Raw genomic sequence first — 17175 nt, 5'->3', positions numbered from 1 at the left:
TGACTTGTGCCTTATCTACCCTCTGAAAGAGAAAGTTATCAACAAAAGAAACAGGAATTTCCTGAAAAGATCATGCTTGGTAGTGTTTGTCATTTAATAAATGATAGTAAAATCCCCCCATCACCTTATGTCTCTTTGAACCATCTGCAATTTGTTTCCAAAAACCATCATCCATATCCTCTCCTTATTTTGAAGTTCAATAGTACATACCAACCACAATATTGATTTTATTCATTCCTCTACTCAGTTCAACCCAAATGCTATGTTAAACCCTTGTTTTTGGAGCACATATGGGCATTGTTAATAGACAATGCAACTCTTCTCTTCCATGCTTCTGTTCCTTTTGAACATATTGCATCTTTCAGTTGCTACATTACAGTCACGGATGTCATTCCAGAAAAATGCAGCCAAACCCAGAAGGGTAAAATCTATCTTCATATTCCACTTTTCTTGTCTCTGCCAGCCTCAGTGATTGGTTCCTTCCAAGGCCAGAAAACCACAACCTGGAGATTTGGTGGCCTCTAAAGAACTTAAAGTGGTTTAAATTAATTCACTGTGAACCATAGGAGGGAAATTGTTTTTAAAAAACAATCCACGAAAAAGGAACAGAAATATATATCAAATAAATGAATAAATAAATGTGAACATTTCTCCATTCTCATTGCATTTGTTATTTTGAATCATTATTGATAGATGGAAATTAGCTATTACAATTGGGTTAGAAATATTACAAATTTGGAAGTCATCACTGCATTTCAGCACTGGCACAAACACTGAGAACATCTTGGATATAGTTGGACTGAGATAGTGATATAAATCAAGAATATTAGATAATAATATATCTGAGAGTTTATATTGTTGTTTCAGTTACAGCAATTAGTGTAACACTGTATAAATATATTTATACATTACACTTAAACACTTTAGATCATGTTCTATACCCAATTTAGTTATGTATTTTTTATATTTATATATATATATACACACACACACACATACATACACACACACACCTTTTAATAAAAAATCTGAGACATATAGATAATATATAAAATAGATAATACCTAGATACCTCAACATTTTGTATGAAACAGTTTCTTTTCTGCTCATTTTTATGTTTCCATGGGACAGAGAATGAGCTTTCATGGACACATCATTAACTATATGTGATAAAATAGACACAAATTCATGAAAGCTTATGCCAAAGTTATTGTGCCTGTCATTTAAAATCCTCCTGACTCTGATTTTATTGTAAGATTACTATATTAAAAAGTCCTAAAGTATCAGTACATACACGGTAAATTAGAGATAAATAATACTTAGGGAACCTATTAAGTGCTTCTCTGTACCTTCCAGGCTTTCAACCAGGTTTTGCTTGTTTAACAAAAATTGCATGAAAAGGTAAAGCAGTATTTGTTAATTACCCAGATAGACTATCTTCTTAAGCAAAAAGAATGTTTATCAATTCAGTTCAGCACTGATCAACTTTTGTATAAATTCAGGCAGTTAATTGTAGAGAACCATGAGGTACATCTTCCAAGTCTCCCATGTGGGAGTAATTCTTTTCCCAGCATACAGCGCTGATGGCAGAATACGTAATACCTTACATCCTTTCCAGGAAACTGCATTCAAGCTCAAAACTGACAGATTTCCATAGTAAGGGAACTCTATAATTCTAGGTTTAGATGAAATTCCCTTTTCCCACGTGTAGCATATACATGATTTTATCATCACCATGATGTTACCCTCAGAACTGCAATGGAACACTGATTACATTCATAAGCTCAAGTTGTTTGAGAACTAAGTGGGGAAAAAAATGAACTTCTTCAACTAAACTTAAATGGCTCATCCAGACATTGAATCACTACCATAATAGCATCAGAATTTAACTTAAATGAGAGTTCACTAAAAACTGGCTATAGAATTCCTTTTTCTAGAAGGACAAAATCCTGAGGATCAGCTTTTATTTTCTTCAAGTTAAGAGCCTACATTGAAACAATGGATTTTTTAGCCATATTAAACAAAGCAGATTTATTGGATTTTTAGCAACCAGCATTTCAGGCAATTTCTTCTGTTTGCACAGGTACAGCCAATTCTTGTTATTTGCGGATTTCATATTTACAAGTTCACCTACTCACTAAAATTTATCTGTAGCCACAAAATCAATACTTGCTACACTTTTGTGGTGTAATGGGCTATGAGAATAATCTTGAGGAACAGGAAGAAGAGCCGCTGCCAAGGCAACAGTCAGATAGGAGAAACCTTGCAAGATTTTATTACTATAATCCTTAATAAAAGTAGTTTCAATATACATAACGTTGATATTCGGGTCTGATCTACCTCAAATGGCTGACATCAATCTTGCAACTCTGAATGTGCCTCCTCCCTCCCTGCCTTTATCCTAAAGTGAGCTAGGGAGGGTCAAGTCTGAGACATTTTCTTAAATTCCATTCCTGCTTTGGACTCAGATTTATCTGACCATTGCCTTGGCTGCGGCTCTTCCTCCTGTTCCTCAAGGTTATTCTCATAGCCTATTACATGTGGTCATTCACAGACATGTAGAGCAGAGAAAAATTTGAGTTGCCCAACATGCACATTCCCAGCTGAGGTTTCAGTATTCGTTAAATCAGTGTTTGCAGTGACTTTATAAAACGTAATTACTGCAGATAATGAGAATCCTCTGTACTTGCAATGTTCATAATGCCACCATTCAAAACAGCATTCTGAATTTGATTGATTTAAAGTATACCTGATTGCATATAAGTCCAGCTGCTGCTGTTCTTCACTTTTTGATATCTTCAAAGCTTGCATCTGTAATAGCTTTACAACGATTTTTATCAAGCCATGGACATTCCTATCAAAAGCATGGTAAAAACACATGTTCAATCAACAGATTTCTACAGGGAGAGAAGCATTTTCATAATGTCTCTTACATCACTTTCTAGGTGAAAGAACTTCCTAGTTTGTGTCATTAATGCAAAATCAAAACATAATTGAACATACTACTTTTTCATTTGGTCTGCTCTGGTTCCAACACACTTAACAGGTTCCAATATATATGTGCCCAATTTTATAAGGTAAATCACCTTTTTAGGCACTATCAGAGGACAATCCTAAATTTGAAAGTTTGAAGATATTTGTTTGAAGATACACCAGGTCATATGTGCACTTACACACCATGGACCAATAATGATTCACATAAGGGGTCTCAGTCTTTCCACATACTTGCTGCACTCTCCCCACAACTCCTCACAACAGCCAAAGGGGTCTTGCTAGCCACTTTAATCCAGAAAAATCTTTTCTAATACTGATTTAACATAGAGGAGTTAAGTGGCACCACCCTTCCATTCCATAAGCAGGTCACAGATTAGATCCTTTATCCTTTTCCAAAATCAGTACCCCTGATCCACTAAAAATTAACAATCTTTATTATATATAGCAAAATCAGAGACCTAGAAAAAAGTGAAAAAGGAAAGGGAGAGGAATGAATAGATAGATAGATAGATAGATAGAAGATATTTTATTAAAGATTATAATTACAAAAGTAAAAGCTAATATCAACTGAAAAGAAATAGAAAAAGTAGAAGGTACAGAAAAGAAAGACTAAAAGGGAAATATATTTATTTATATTTATATATCAAATTTGTCACTGCCCATCTCGTTGAAAGCAACTCTGGGCAGTTTACAGAAGAGATAAAATCAATTAAAGTATAATATAAAATAATCTTAATAATAAATAATAGAAAAAAGAGAAAGAGAAAGAGGAAAAAAAGAAAAAATAACATAGTAGAGAAAAAGAAAAGAAATATATCAAGTCACTTCCCACCTTCATCACAATAAGTATAAACAATTTTAGTAACTTATCACCTTCTCTTAAAATACAACAAATGAGCTCTCCTTCCCATATCCCATCTCTTATCTATAAACAAATCCTTAATGCTTCGTCATTTCAGTCCTAATGTCCTGTCCATTAAGGGTTACCAGAGATAACAACATCTCTATTTTAACCTTGATCAAAAAAACCAACTTTACATTTCTTCCTTTTACTTCTAACAATCTTAATCTTTAGTCCTTTCAAATAATGGCCCAGAACTTGATTTCTACTCATTTTATTTTCCCCCTTCTCACAAAACTCTGTTGAACACTTTAATAAGCTTTTTGTAAATCCATTATAGGAAAATTATCCAGGTCACTCTCTTGGTTTGTTGTTTGTATATCCCTTTTAATTACCAAGATATTAGCCAGTTTCTTTTGTATGTCCAGTGTAACATCTTTTTCCATGTCATTCTTGGTAATGGGTAACCCACTTTCAACTCAGTCTCACTCTTATCAGGCAGAACTTGCTCCTCTTCCATAACATCTTTTAGACACAGTCTATCTATAGAGGCAGACACTTTTAAAATTAACTTCTGGGTCCATTGTTCAAAAGTATCCTTCAATAAGTCCAATGTTAAAATATTTTGCTTCATTCTGTAATTGTAAATCAAGTTTAAGTGATATTCTCCCTAATTGTAATCTTTAGTTCCCTCTAGTTCCCTCTAGTGTCCAATTTTTAAAATTCTATACTATTATGTTTCAAAACAAAAGCATTTTCCCACAGGAAGGATTCTTTATAGTTAATTCATTCCCTCTGTCCTCTACACTTTGCCTCACTCTTATGCTAACCTGAAGCCAGTCTGTTTTGTCATGTTCTGTTCATACTGTGGCTTCCTGACCTGCATATAGGTTTTGCATGAAGATAATGAGATGTCCTGGGATTCCTTTTTTTTTTTTTTTAATTTACATTCCACAGCTTCCCATGGTTTTTGGAAGCTACTGAGTTACTATATGGCCATTACATTCTATACAGATCAACCACAGCAAGAATTTATGAGTTTGTCATCTAGTTATATAAACCCATTTCTTCAGAAGCTTGGATTACCAGGTTATATTTTTAAGTCTTACTCTGATGTACTGTATTTTGGCAGTACACAGCTAGCGTTTAACAGAGGTTTTTTGATAGCATTTAAAAAAGAGATTACTGTCTCACTGTGCTGGGTTTGAGGGGGAGAGGGATGTATTGCTTTTACTAGTTGAAGCAAGGCCTGAAAAAATCAGTTCAAAATGTAATTGTGTGAAAGCAAGAACAGGCAAAAATGTGTTTTGGTGGTAGAAATCATGGAATCTCTGACTCTGGGGTCAATGACCTTATAATACAGTACAGGTGGAAAACCAAATTACTGGCCTTGAGCAATAAAACAACCTCTATGCAAAGAGCAGAAACCTGTAGGTAATTAAGCTTGAGCGTCATTGCAATTGTTCTTTTCATCGTTTACCTATTTATTTTTTGCTACACTACTCTGCTCCATCATATATCTAACTCCAATTTAAGAATACAAGAGAAAAGGCAGAACATCAAAGAACATGTTTAGTTTTGGCAAATTTCCACAAAAGTCCTGTTTGGGTTTGGGCTGAGCAAATACATCACAAGCACTGAATGTGCTAAATCCATAGTCAATTCAATAAGATTGCTTAGATCTCAAAAGAAAAAGAAAATGGCAAAAAAACAAAAAAAGGGTCTGGTAATATTTCTGTTCACAACAGCAAAATGTTTAAGTGAAGCTGAGAACGCTTTTGAGCATTATGAGCTGCTCAGGAAACTGTTACATGCCTGTCAAGTTCCTTGGAGGAAAAGCATTGTAAGGATGCCTCAGTTATTTTACCCAGGCCCAAGACCTACAGAGGGAATCATTGAAAGGCAAGAAAATGGAGAGACTGTGTAGTCCAGAGGTTAGGGAACAGACCTCAACTCTGAAGCCCCATCACTACTGAGCATTTGCACACTTAGAAATGAGGGACGTTAGAACAGAAGCGAACGTTGGTGTCAGCCCTGTGAGGTAGGTCAGGTCAAGCAGCAGACATAGCAGGGATTCCCAGAATGCTCTTTGTTGTAATAAGGTAGAATAACAGAAACTTGAAAACCTGTCCAAGTTTCCCTCTGTTGCATCTAATATGATGCAAAACCAAGGTAGGGTTACTTTGCATTATTCTCATGCTTTCCTCTATCTCAGGACTATATAATCTTTTCTCCCTTAATGGCTCATTCTTTCCTTCCTCCATTAATGGCTCTCTCATGTCTTCCCCAGGGTCAACCCCACATTCTTCTACAAGATGGCACCACCGCCATAGTATTCCCACTCACTCTGAACTACAAAGTAAAAACAGTTGATTTTCAATTAAAATAAATGACCATCACCTGGCTGAAGGAATGAGGCTGAGTGCTGTGTTAAGAATATAGGCAAACTCTGCATGATTTTGTTTAACAAGCATCACCAGGGCTTCACAACAGGCTGTCCGGACAACCATATTGTCACTGCAGGATTTTTCCCAGAGCAAGTTTAACGCCGGGGTCTGGAATCAAAGAGAGGGGAGAAATAAGCTCAGTTAATCAGGACTGATGACTCATAAATTCAATTATTGTTCTCACAGCTATTCTCCTTCAATTGGTGTCTAACCAAAAACAGAGAAAGAATATTTAGCTCTTTCTTCACTTGCCACTTGCTGAATTAATTTACCTCAGATGGCTTCCTGAACTCATGACTAAGTAAAATTTATCAATTTGATGCAGGAAACTGTTGAGATGGAAGAGTCCTGCTTTTGCTAGTTGTATAAGACATTGGAGCATGGCTGAATATCAAAAATCTCTCCAAGGACAGTATGGGAAGTAAATAATATACAGTGGGGCAAAAAAGTATTTAGTCAGCCACCAATTGTGCAAGTTCTCCCACTTAAAAAGATGAGAGAGGCCTGTAATTTTCATCATAGGTATACCTCAACTATGAGAAACAAAATGGGGGAAAAAATCCAGAAAATCACATTGTCTGATTTTTAAAGAATTTATTTGCAAATCATGGTGGGAAATAAGTATTTGGTCAATATCAATACTTTGTTATATATCCTTTGTTGGCAATGACAGAGGTCAAACGTTTTCTGTAAGTCTTCACAAGGTTTTCACACACTGTTGCTGGTATTTTGGCCCATTCCTCCATGCAGATCTCCTCTAGAGCAGTGATGTTTTGGGGCCGTCGCTGGGCAACATGGACTTTCAACTCCCTCCCAAGGTTTTCCATGGGGTTGAGATCTGGAGACTGGCTAGGCCACTCCAGGACCTTGAAATGCTTCTTACGAAGCCACTCCTTCGTTGCCCGGGCGGTGTGTTTGGGATCATTGTCATGCTGAAAGGCCCAGCCACGTTTCATCTTCAATGCCCTTGCTGATGGAAGGTGGTGTTCACTCAAAATCTCACGATACATGGCCCCATTCATTCTTTCCTTTACACGGATCAGTCATCCTGGTCCCTTTGCAGAAAAACAGCCCCAAAGCATGATGTTTCCACCCCCATGCTTCACAGTAGGTATGGTGTTCTTTGGATGCAACTCAGCATTCTCTCTCCTCCAAACACGATGAGTTGAGACCAAAACGTTCTACTTTGGTTCCATCTGACCATATGACATTCTCCCAATCCTCTTCTGGATCATCCAAATGCTCTCTAGCAAACTTCAGACAGGCCCGGACATGTACTGGCTTAAGCAGGGGGACACATCTGGCACTGCAGGATTTGAGTCCCTGGCAGCATAGTGTGTTACTGATGGTAGCCTTTGTTACTTTGGTCCCAGCTCTCTGCAGGTCATTCACTAGGTCCCCCCGTGTGGTTCTGGGATTTTTGCTCACCATTCTTGTGATCATTTTGACCCCACGGGGTAAGATCTTGCATGGAGCCCCAGATCGAGGGAGATTATCAGTGGCCTTGTATGTCTTCCATTTTCTAATTATTGCTCCCACAGTTGATTTCTTCACACCAAGCTGCTTGCCTATTGCAGATTCAGTCTTCCCAGACTGGTGCAGGTCTACAATTTTGTTTCTGGTGTCCTTCAACAGCTCTTTGGTCTTGGCCATAGTGGAGTTTGGAGTGTGACTGTTTGAGGTTGTGGACAGGTGTCTTTTATACTGATAACAAGGTCAAACAGGTGCCATTACTACAGGTAACGAGTGGAGGACAGAGGAGCCTCTTAAAGAAGTAGTTACAGGTCTGTGAGAGCCAGACATCTTGCTTGTTTGTAGGTGACCAAATACTTATTTTCCACCATGATTTGCAAATAAATTCTTTAAAAATCAGACAATGTGATTTTCTGGATTTTTTTTCTCATTTTGTCTCTCATAGTTGAGGTATACCTATGATGAAAATTACAGGCCTCTCTCATCTTTTTAAGTGGGAGAACTTGCACAATTGGTGGCTGACTAAATACTTTTTTGCCCCACTGTATAAGAGGAACAGGGCATTTTCAGGACTGACCTCATAATTATGAAAGTATCTCACAAAGATAACATGGTTTTGTTCCTGTTTCTTTGCATTTAGAAGATTATATAAGTTTCTGGAAGCAGAAGAATCTTTTGAGGAAGGGTTGTTTTATAATTTTACAGTTTGCTTTGAGTTTACTAGGATTGATATTTAATTTTGATTTAATCAAAATCTGTAACTTAATTCTGAGGTGGCTGATAGTTCTCCTATTGTAATTTTACTATTTGACTGTTTTGTTTTGTTTTTTGTAATAGCTAAAAAATGCTTAACTGCACCTAGGCATTTAAATCAGTCAATGGGTTGCAAGCATGTCTGGTTATGGACTGAAGTTCCTAAGGGAAACCAAGTCCATTTTAATTTTTACACACCTCATGTAGAATGGGCCATAATTTAAAAAGTCTATTTCATGATATGAAACTGCTCACCATGACAAATATTCTGTGAGAGGACAAAATTTCTACCCTTCTTAATAAAAGAAAGCATGTTTCCATTTAATGCTCAGAAATGGTATCTAGTAGACAGAGATTTTTGTCCATTCCATGATTCAACAATCTCAAGTCAACAAAATTGAGAGTTTTGCATATCTTGTCCAATACCATTTAAGCTAAATATCTAAACAACTTTAAGAAGGTAGAGGATTTTATCACAGAAATTGCTTTAGTATTTTTAAAACTGCAGACACCTACAGAACTCTCCTGCCTTCCTTTCCTATTTAGAAATGGCTGAAAGCACAAACACAAAAATGTACAAACAAAGGATGACTACCACGACTCTTCCACCTTAATTCTCCAAACTAGTTTATGGAATGATAACAATACATTTGTCATCCATTATTCATTCTTTAAAAATATTCTGTATATATTTTCAGACTTTTGAGAATGATATACAGAATTTGCTACACTTTTACATGTCGGTAGTCATTTTTCAAAAATCTGCTTATGTAGTACAATGCCCACCAAAACATACATACACAATTAACAGAAGAAAAAGTCCATGATAAGCTCATTATTTCACTTTCAGCTGCGCACTTATGTTTTAATCAACATTATAAACTTCATGAAAGCAATGCTGGGAGAACAAAAAAGGAGATGTAAAGAGGCATAGTGGTTAAAGGGTTACACTGGCGCTAGGAAGACTCAGATCCTAGTCCACTGTCAGCTATGGACGTTCAGGGGATAACTTTAGGTCAGTCATGCTCTCTTAGTTCTAGCTATCTCACAGGGTTGTCGAGGAGAGAAACAGGAAGGAGTGCTATGTACATTGCCTTGGGCTCCTGAATGAAAGCCGGATATAAATGTAATCAAGCAATAAGTAAATAAAGTTATGACAAAGTCTTAGCTCCATCAATTCTGAATTTAAGTTCAGAAATGTAAGTTTTATTCCAATTTAATCTAATGAACTATTACCCAAAGTACAGGTAGTCCCCAGGTTAAGAACGCCCGGGTTACAGATGACCCACAGTTAAGAATGGAGCCTTTGAGTTGAATACACAATGATTCAAGCTTGCTACACAATACTACAGTATTTTACAGTATTATAGAATAATATTGTTCCAGCTTACATACAAATTCAACTTAAAGACAGACCTTGAGAACAGAACTTGTTCTTAAACAAGGAACTACCTGTAAACCTTGGGAAAAAAATAACAGAATAGGAAAATCTGTATCAGGAACAGGCAATCTGTGGCCAGACTTTGCAAATCTTTTACAAATCTTTTTCCATCATATCACAGACTTTTACAAATCTCAGCATCTCTCAGCCAATTGTGGAAGATAAAACAGATTGCTGTCTATGCCTATTAGTTATTTATTTACTTACTCTTTTCCTTTTCTTTTGCTTTGTTTCATTTGCTGGCTAAGGCTGCAATAAAATTGAATTGATTGAACGGATGCTGAAAGTTCTAGTTAGCAGTACAGGTAGTCCTTGGTTAATGAGAGTAATTGGGACCAGAATTTCCATCACCAAGTGATGCATAGAGCATAAGGTCACATGAATGCATCGCTCAGCAATGGCAATCCTGGCAATCACCATTGGCATCATTAGGTGAGAATTGTCGGTCATTAAGCGAGGACCTCCTTGCAACTTCCTGCCAGCTTCCAACAAGCAAATTCAATGGGGAAGATGGCAGGAAATCACGAGTCCCAGGCAACTCACAAGCAGGCCAACGGGCAGGTAAGTAGCTGCCAAGGCCTGGTGCGAGTGCACCCAGCCAAGGGATAGCTGCCGCTGGGGGCAAGAGGATACACAAGCCGCCCTGCACTCCGCCACCCCAGCTCACCTTTGCTGTCCTTTTCCTCCTGCTGCTGATGGGACACGCCCAGTCTTTCCCCTCATGAAGCAACTGCCACCCCCTGAAGTTGCACACAGCCTTCCTGATGCCTCGTCCTCCAGTAGCAGGAGGAAGAAGACAGCGAAGGTGAGTGGGGAGTGGCAGGGGCAGTGGAGCACAGGGCAGCTTGCATGCCCTCCTGCCCCCAGCAGCTGCCACCCCCGGTCCAACTGTGCTTGTGCTGGTCAGCAGCAGCCACTTGTGCACCCTCCCACCCCCGGCAGCAGACATCCCCAGCCCAGCTGCACTCGCAAAGGGCCAGGCCAGGTGCACCTCATCAGCAGTGGGAGGAAGAAGACAGCGAAGGTCAGCTGGGGGTGGCGGGGCAGCGGAGTGCGGGGCGGCCAAAAGGGCAGAGATGGGGGGAAGGGATAGGTGGGTTGGGGGAAGTTGAAGTGCACCCCGTGGTTGAAAATGTGGGTGGGTTGCCAAGCACCTGAATTTTGATTACATGACCGCAGGGGCATTGCAACAGCCATAACTTCAAGAACCAGGCAAAAGTACCATTCGTTCAGCACTGTCATAACTTTGAATAGTCGCTGAACAAATGGTTGTTAAACGAGGACTACCTGTAGGTTCCCTTAATCCTTGATAAGGGTTATAACAAAGAGCTGAAATTCCATCATAATTGTAAAAAACAGCTTGCACGTTTATCAGTAAGAGAAATACCAGTAGCCCAGAAAGCAGTTCAAAGTCTTCCTTGGCTCACAAAATCTTACTGCATTCATGGTGTGCATGGATCTACCCACTCCAGACAATGTATCATTATCATTAGACAGTTTGATATTTCATACACCATTTCAATGTGTTTTTTTTCTTGGTGAAGTATTATCCTCTAGTTATGAAAATTTAAAGTTACCAGAATTGATTTTCAATCATGTTGCACCACAAAAGCAGTTGTCAGGGCAATGGGGGAAAGAAAAATGAAAGCAAAGACACAAACCTGGTTACTGGACTGGCTGATCTTGTTAGATAAAACATTTTCTTTTAGCACTGCAGCAGTAAGATGGCCCACAGCCTGTGAATAAACATAAATCACTAAACTATTATCTTTATTGCAGCTAGCAGCAACCACATCCTACCACCCCAACTACTATACTAGGTAATCAACAAAATGAAGGCCAAGGTTATATTGGGGGAAAAATAATTGGTCATCCACAATTCAGTAGTGGCAACCTGACATTCTCTTTACCTTGGCAAAGAATCCTAAGATGTAATGTCTCAGTGCTCCTAAAAATATGGCCACCCACAACCATTTAGATTATCAGTGCAGATGGACCAGAACTTACTGCCTGAATGGGCATAGCAAAAACAGTATTAGCAGATGGGCCTTTGCTTGGGAGTTAGGTATATGTAGAAGGTCCTCAACCTCATTTAGAAAGAGATTTTGTAACTGTTCCTGGTAATAGAAAAAAAGTTCTGCCTATGAGATTCTGTGACCTGTCATTATTACAGAGTAAATGGACAAATAGCCAGATGACTTATATACTTCCTTAAGCAAAGAATTTAGTGAATCTACTAGGAAAACAGGATTCCTTACAAGAAAGCACTTCAGAGGCACTTATAAACATTTTATCTTTTTTCTTTGCACCTAATAGGAAGGAATGATTGAGTTTTTCACCTTCTAAATTTGAAGAATTTCTTATTTTCTTATTTAGCAAAATGTCAATCATTATGTCAGACAGGTAGTATGTGGAGATATGATAGATATATGAAGACATAACACACTGCTTGCAATATACATATATGTGTCATGTGCCTACTAGAAACACATTTATGCAGGCAACTTCCTTGAGTAGATGTGGGCCTCCTGTGGCCCTCCAGACAGTTCTTTAATCCCAAGAGAGTAAACTAATGAAGCCAGTGGTGCAAAGCTGTAGTACAGCACCAATTCAAAGATCACAAGACGCCCAATTTGACCCAATGGATTCAGGCAGGGACCTATTTTTTTAAAAAGTCCAGGTGAAAAAGTACTTGCAAGAACAGTACTAATACTTGAAAAATGAACAGTTCTACAGTTAACATATTTACTTTAGCATATAAAATGACTCCACAAAATTTCCATAGGAATATGTTTTGATAAATGATGAACTCATGATCAATAAGCCAGCAGAAGGAATAACATGGCCTGACATCAACCTGTATCTCCTCTTAAGAATGCTTCTTCATTGACATAATGGCTGGTCTCACATATCAAACTAATTAAAACAAACCACACAACAGCATAACTATTGTTCTCTCAGTGTGGAAACCAAGCAAACAGCTTAAAGGAACCTGATATAGTGCCATCTCTTGGCCAAGAGATCACATGTTCTTGGTTAGGAGCTTACCTGGCAATTCACTATTATTGTGCTTCAGCTGCCAGATGACCATTATGAAAACTAGAATGATGCAACAGAAAGACTACAAGTCTGATCCAACAGAATCTATTTCATACTTCTGTGTGGAAGAATTAGCAAAGTACAGCACCATATACTCTAGAGAGTCTTCTGCAAGTCAAACTCAACTCCTGGTGACTTCTAGGAGAGTTCCATGAAATTTTCTTGGTAACAATATGGAAGCAGTTTCCCACTATCACCTACTGGGATTTTTTTTAACTTCCCAGTCTATCTGATAGTCCTGGTATTTTTGGTGGTCTCCCATTCAAATACAAATCTGTTCTGCCCTGCTTAATGTTTTTAAAACCAGCCAACATTGGCTGGATGCAGCCATCTAGTAAAATGTAGTCTTAAATTAGGAATTTGAAAATAAGTGTTTTTTTCTCTTTTATAATTCAAAAGAGACACACAATAAATGCAGCTTTTTATTTATACCAGTATAACCTAAAATAGCATGGATAACTGTAATCAAATTCAATAGCTCAGAAAGGGACATTATGGTACTTTAGCAATATTCCAGGGTATCAAATACTTCCTTGAAAGTGGATGGTAAGGAGCAACAAAACTGGGTGTCATCATCCTGAAGACACCCCACTCAAAACTCTGGATGATCTCCCCCAGGGGTTTCATGTAAATAATTCATTTTTCAACAGATACAAGTGTGTGTGTGTGCATGTATTTATATATTCATGCACAGACACCACAGACACCACATACCAGATAGAAGCTTTCTTACCTGTGACTGTATAAGTGTGTTAGGAAAATCAAGCCTTTTTCTAATTTCTTCAGACATTGTTGTTTGATTAATCTACAAACCATTAAGCTTCTGAAAAAACAATAAAAATAGATATAAAGTGTCAACATCACCACGGATTGGGTTTCACACTTTGCTGAATAAGCCATAGTGGCTACACCATAAATCATGGTGAACAAATGAAAATTTTGGGTTTATACATTTGCACTAAGCCTAAATCAAACTAACAGCTATTTAATTGAAGGTCCACAAAGGTCTAAACAATAACCTTCTTAAATTGAGAGCACTCACAGTTAAGCACACTTAGAGGTCTGAAACAGATATAAATGGCTATATTATTGTGAAAGGAGCCAGTTTCTTTTATATGTTATATGTTATAGCTATGTGCTGTGATTTCCCAGTTGTAGCATTCTTGCATATCCTTTCAATATTCCTGACATAAGCCAAAGAATGGTTAGTATTATTTTGGAATATGCAGCTTGAGTTATTATGTCTCTCAGAAGCTCTCAACAATTTTGTCAACCTTCTTGAATGCTTGAGTGTACTTGGCCTGCAATATTTAAAGAGAGCTGCTCCATTTTAGTCTATGGCACCCTTTATTTTCCTGGCACCCTCCTAATGTATTGGATTCCCATTCTCAAAATTCCTAGGATGCTGCTGAGTAGATGACATTCACATCATGGTGCAAAACATCTGGGGGCACCAGTTTGAGGAAGAGTGCTATAAATGTATTGCAGAAACGAAAGACATGTTTCCAGTACTGGCCATATGTTGCTGTGAACATAGCACATACACTGAAGCTCAAAAGGACCAGAAGGGAGATGCCACACCATTTGTCTGACCATCGTATATGAACATAACCAATGACCTTATGGCTTGTTAAATAAACCATAGCTTTAAAAGCTCTTGCTTAATATTGAGTATGAACCATTCTCTGAACCACTTGGAGGGAGCACTCATATGTACAGCTGTATATGGAGAGCTGCTGGCAGATCTTTTTTTAAGCAGTCTTGGAAGCATAGTCTGGCTGCCCCAACAATGATCTTCTACACTGCTGCCAAACATCTAAATGTTCATTTTGTTGGAAACAAACAACTGAGAACAGTAATTGTTTTTGCTAAAAAGTATAATAAGAAGAATGTAGTAAGATTTTTCAACTTAAAGAATTGCTAATTTGTTTATTTATTATTTTATATTTAAACCTTTATCTAGGTGATCAAGAAGGGATCACACAGGAGCCATTCCTCATTTTACCCTGACAACTATTTTGGGATACAGCTGCTCAGAGACAACTACTGAACCCACTTAGCAATCACAATGGTTACACATGGACTTGAAACTATATTTCCCACCCTCGGCCCAACCCCTTAACCATACAATACAGTATACTACAAAAAAGCCTTAAGAGCAGCTGGACATGGGCCAGCAGACAGTTAGCTGCTTACTGAAATGCCTTATTAACAAGCTGCTTTCTGGAAAAAAAAAACAATCTGTACTGATTTTTTACCAGCTGAATAAGGTATTAACTACCTTATTTGTTTACAGTTACTCTGCTGGCAAGAACGATGAGTAAATTGTCAAATTTCTGAATCCTTCTCTTAATCTACTCAGATTTTTTTGCCTGAACTGCTTGGGTTATTGTATTCCACATAAAGTTATATCAACTCTTGTTTTGTTTTGTTTTTTTAACTTTCTGGTAATATTGCTCTATTTTTCAATTATGCCACATACCAGCAAACATATAGTATCTTCATGCTGAGAGTTGTCAACCCTATTGCTCCAGTAACACTAGCAAAGGCATTACATTTTTCCAGTATGAAAAACCAGATGAGCAGAGGTGAGTATTCTGCCATGCAATTATTTGTTCAAAATGTTATTTGACATGTATATGAAACGTTCACAGACTCACGAATGAGGGATTTAATCACTTAAAAGCATTTGCACCAGCTGAACTCTACCCATGAGTCAAAGATAGTGAGATTCCACATGTATTAACTGAAGAATACAGCAGTTTACTGCACAATCAGGAGCACTGCTTCATCTTGGCGCAGCAAGTTTGGAACTAAGGGACCAGGTGCATTCAATGGCACTGAGGATGGGGCCAACATCCACTGGTCTGCTCCTCTTATACCTGCTTAACCACCACCTTTTGGCTTCTCTACTAAGTGTACAGCCTGTCCACAAGAGTACTTGGTGCCAAGTTAGCAGGGACTGCCTCTAACACTCTAGAACCAAGCTGAAGCAACACTGGCTTGATATCAAGCTTTGACCTAATACTGTGAACTTCTTCCTACCTTTTTTTAATAAATAGACCAAAGCTCTGTTCTTGCAGCTGTTTAGGTTTGTTATATAATTCATGTTATTCATGTCATAGTGGTTTTAAATTAATTTCAAATTTTATATAAACCACTTTAATTAAGCATTTAAAAAAGCAACACGAAGGGAGTTACAGAGGACTTTGAAAGTCATGTAGTCCAACCTTCTGTTCAATACAAGGAATCTGTAGCTGGAATTTCCCCAGTAGTGAACTGCTAAACCATCACTAATCTCAGCAGAGGGTTATACTGGATCAAACCATAGGCCTCTACTGCAGCTTTTTTAGAAATGGTGGGCTGCAACACCATCATCACCAGACAGCCAAGCCATTCTACATGGAAATTATAAAGATTAGACTCCAACTCATGAAGGACTTCAGCTTGGGGAAGCTTGCCTTAGAATAAGCTACAGTGCCCGAGTTAGGAAATCAGACCTGCATGTTTCCTTCTTAAAACGTGGGATGCATCAACTTAATCCAGAAGACTATCTATGAAAGACATAAAAAAGTTTAAATTACTTTCCTATTGCACGATTCAATAGCCCTGCGCACCCACTAACTCTGCAGAGGCCGTTCTACTGTTTCCATTATTGGAAGACTACGATTGCCAACGTTCGAAGCAAGCGATCCAAACCGAAAGGAACCTCTTAAAGCCGAAACAGGCGCTCACCTGACTTCACTAGAGATTCCTCTGTCAAATCCCGCAGCAACGTCCCACGGCGACGTGTTATACAGCGCAGACTCAGTAGCGATTGCTCGCTCTGTCACAAAAGGGCAAGTTGGCTACGTTGTTGCTTCTGAGCATGCCCGGAAAGAGGAGCTGACGTATTACGAGTACTGTAAGAAGATTGGTTTCATGTAGTTGCGCCAAGGGTACTGAAGTGTTGGTGACTATCAAATATCTGTAGTCTGTTTTTAAATCTAATATTACTGATTTTTCACTTTTTTTTGTTGCTGCTTATTAAACCCATACCTACAAAATAACATAAGCACAATAAATATTAACCCACCCTCCAAACCACACTAATTTTATTTAAAACATGTTGAATACTGGGATTGTAA

At 38.1% G+C, this 17175-nt stretch overlaps 1 protein-coding gene across 4 annotated transcripts in view; it reads right to left on the bottom strand.

Annotated features, from left to right (window-relative positions):
• The window catches only part of FOCAD (focadhesin), a 158231-nt gene extending 141359 nt beyond the window's left edge, over positions 1–16872 (bottom strand). For 2 of the 4 annotated variants that reach the window (XM_088130304.1, XM_007424948.4), the window contains exons 1-5: positions 16784–16872; positions 13782–13871; positions 11611–11685; positions 6236–6390; positions 2750–2854 (exon numbers count right to left, since the gene is read on the bottom strand). In XM_088130304.1, coding sequence (XP_087986430.1) covers positions 2750–2854; positions 6236–6390; positions 11611–11685; positions 13782–13838 — 392 coding nt within the window. In that variant the 5' untranslated portion in view covers positions 13839–13871; positions 16784–16872. Of the gene's footprint in view, positions 1–2749; positions 2855–6235; positions 6391–11610; positions 11686–13781; positions 13872–16548; positions 16603–16632; positions 16748–16783 lie in introns of those variants that run through there. The other 2 variants (XM_088130302.1, XM_088130303.1) reach the window with 2 other exon arrangements.
• Between the last annotated feature and the right edge of the window lie 303 nt (positions 16873–17175).

Source organism: Python bivittatus, unplaced genomic scaffold, assembly GCF_059951505.1.
Source record: "Python bivittatus isolate LINGU-HERP-01145 unplaced genomic scaffold, Pbiv_v1 ctg000850_np1212, whole genome shotgun sequence".
Classification (NCBI taxonomy): domain Eukaryota; kingdom Metazoa; phylum Chordata; class Lepidosauria; order Squamata; family Pythonidae; genus Python; species Python bivittatus.
This window is presented reverse-complemented; position numbering and strand designations above follow the sequence as displayed.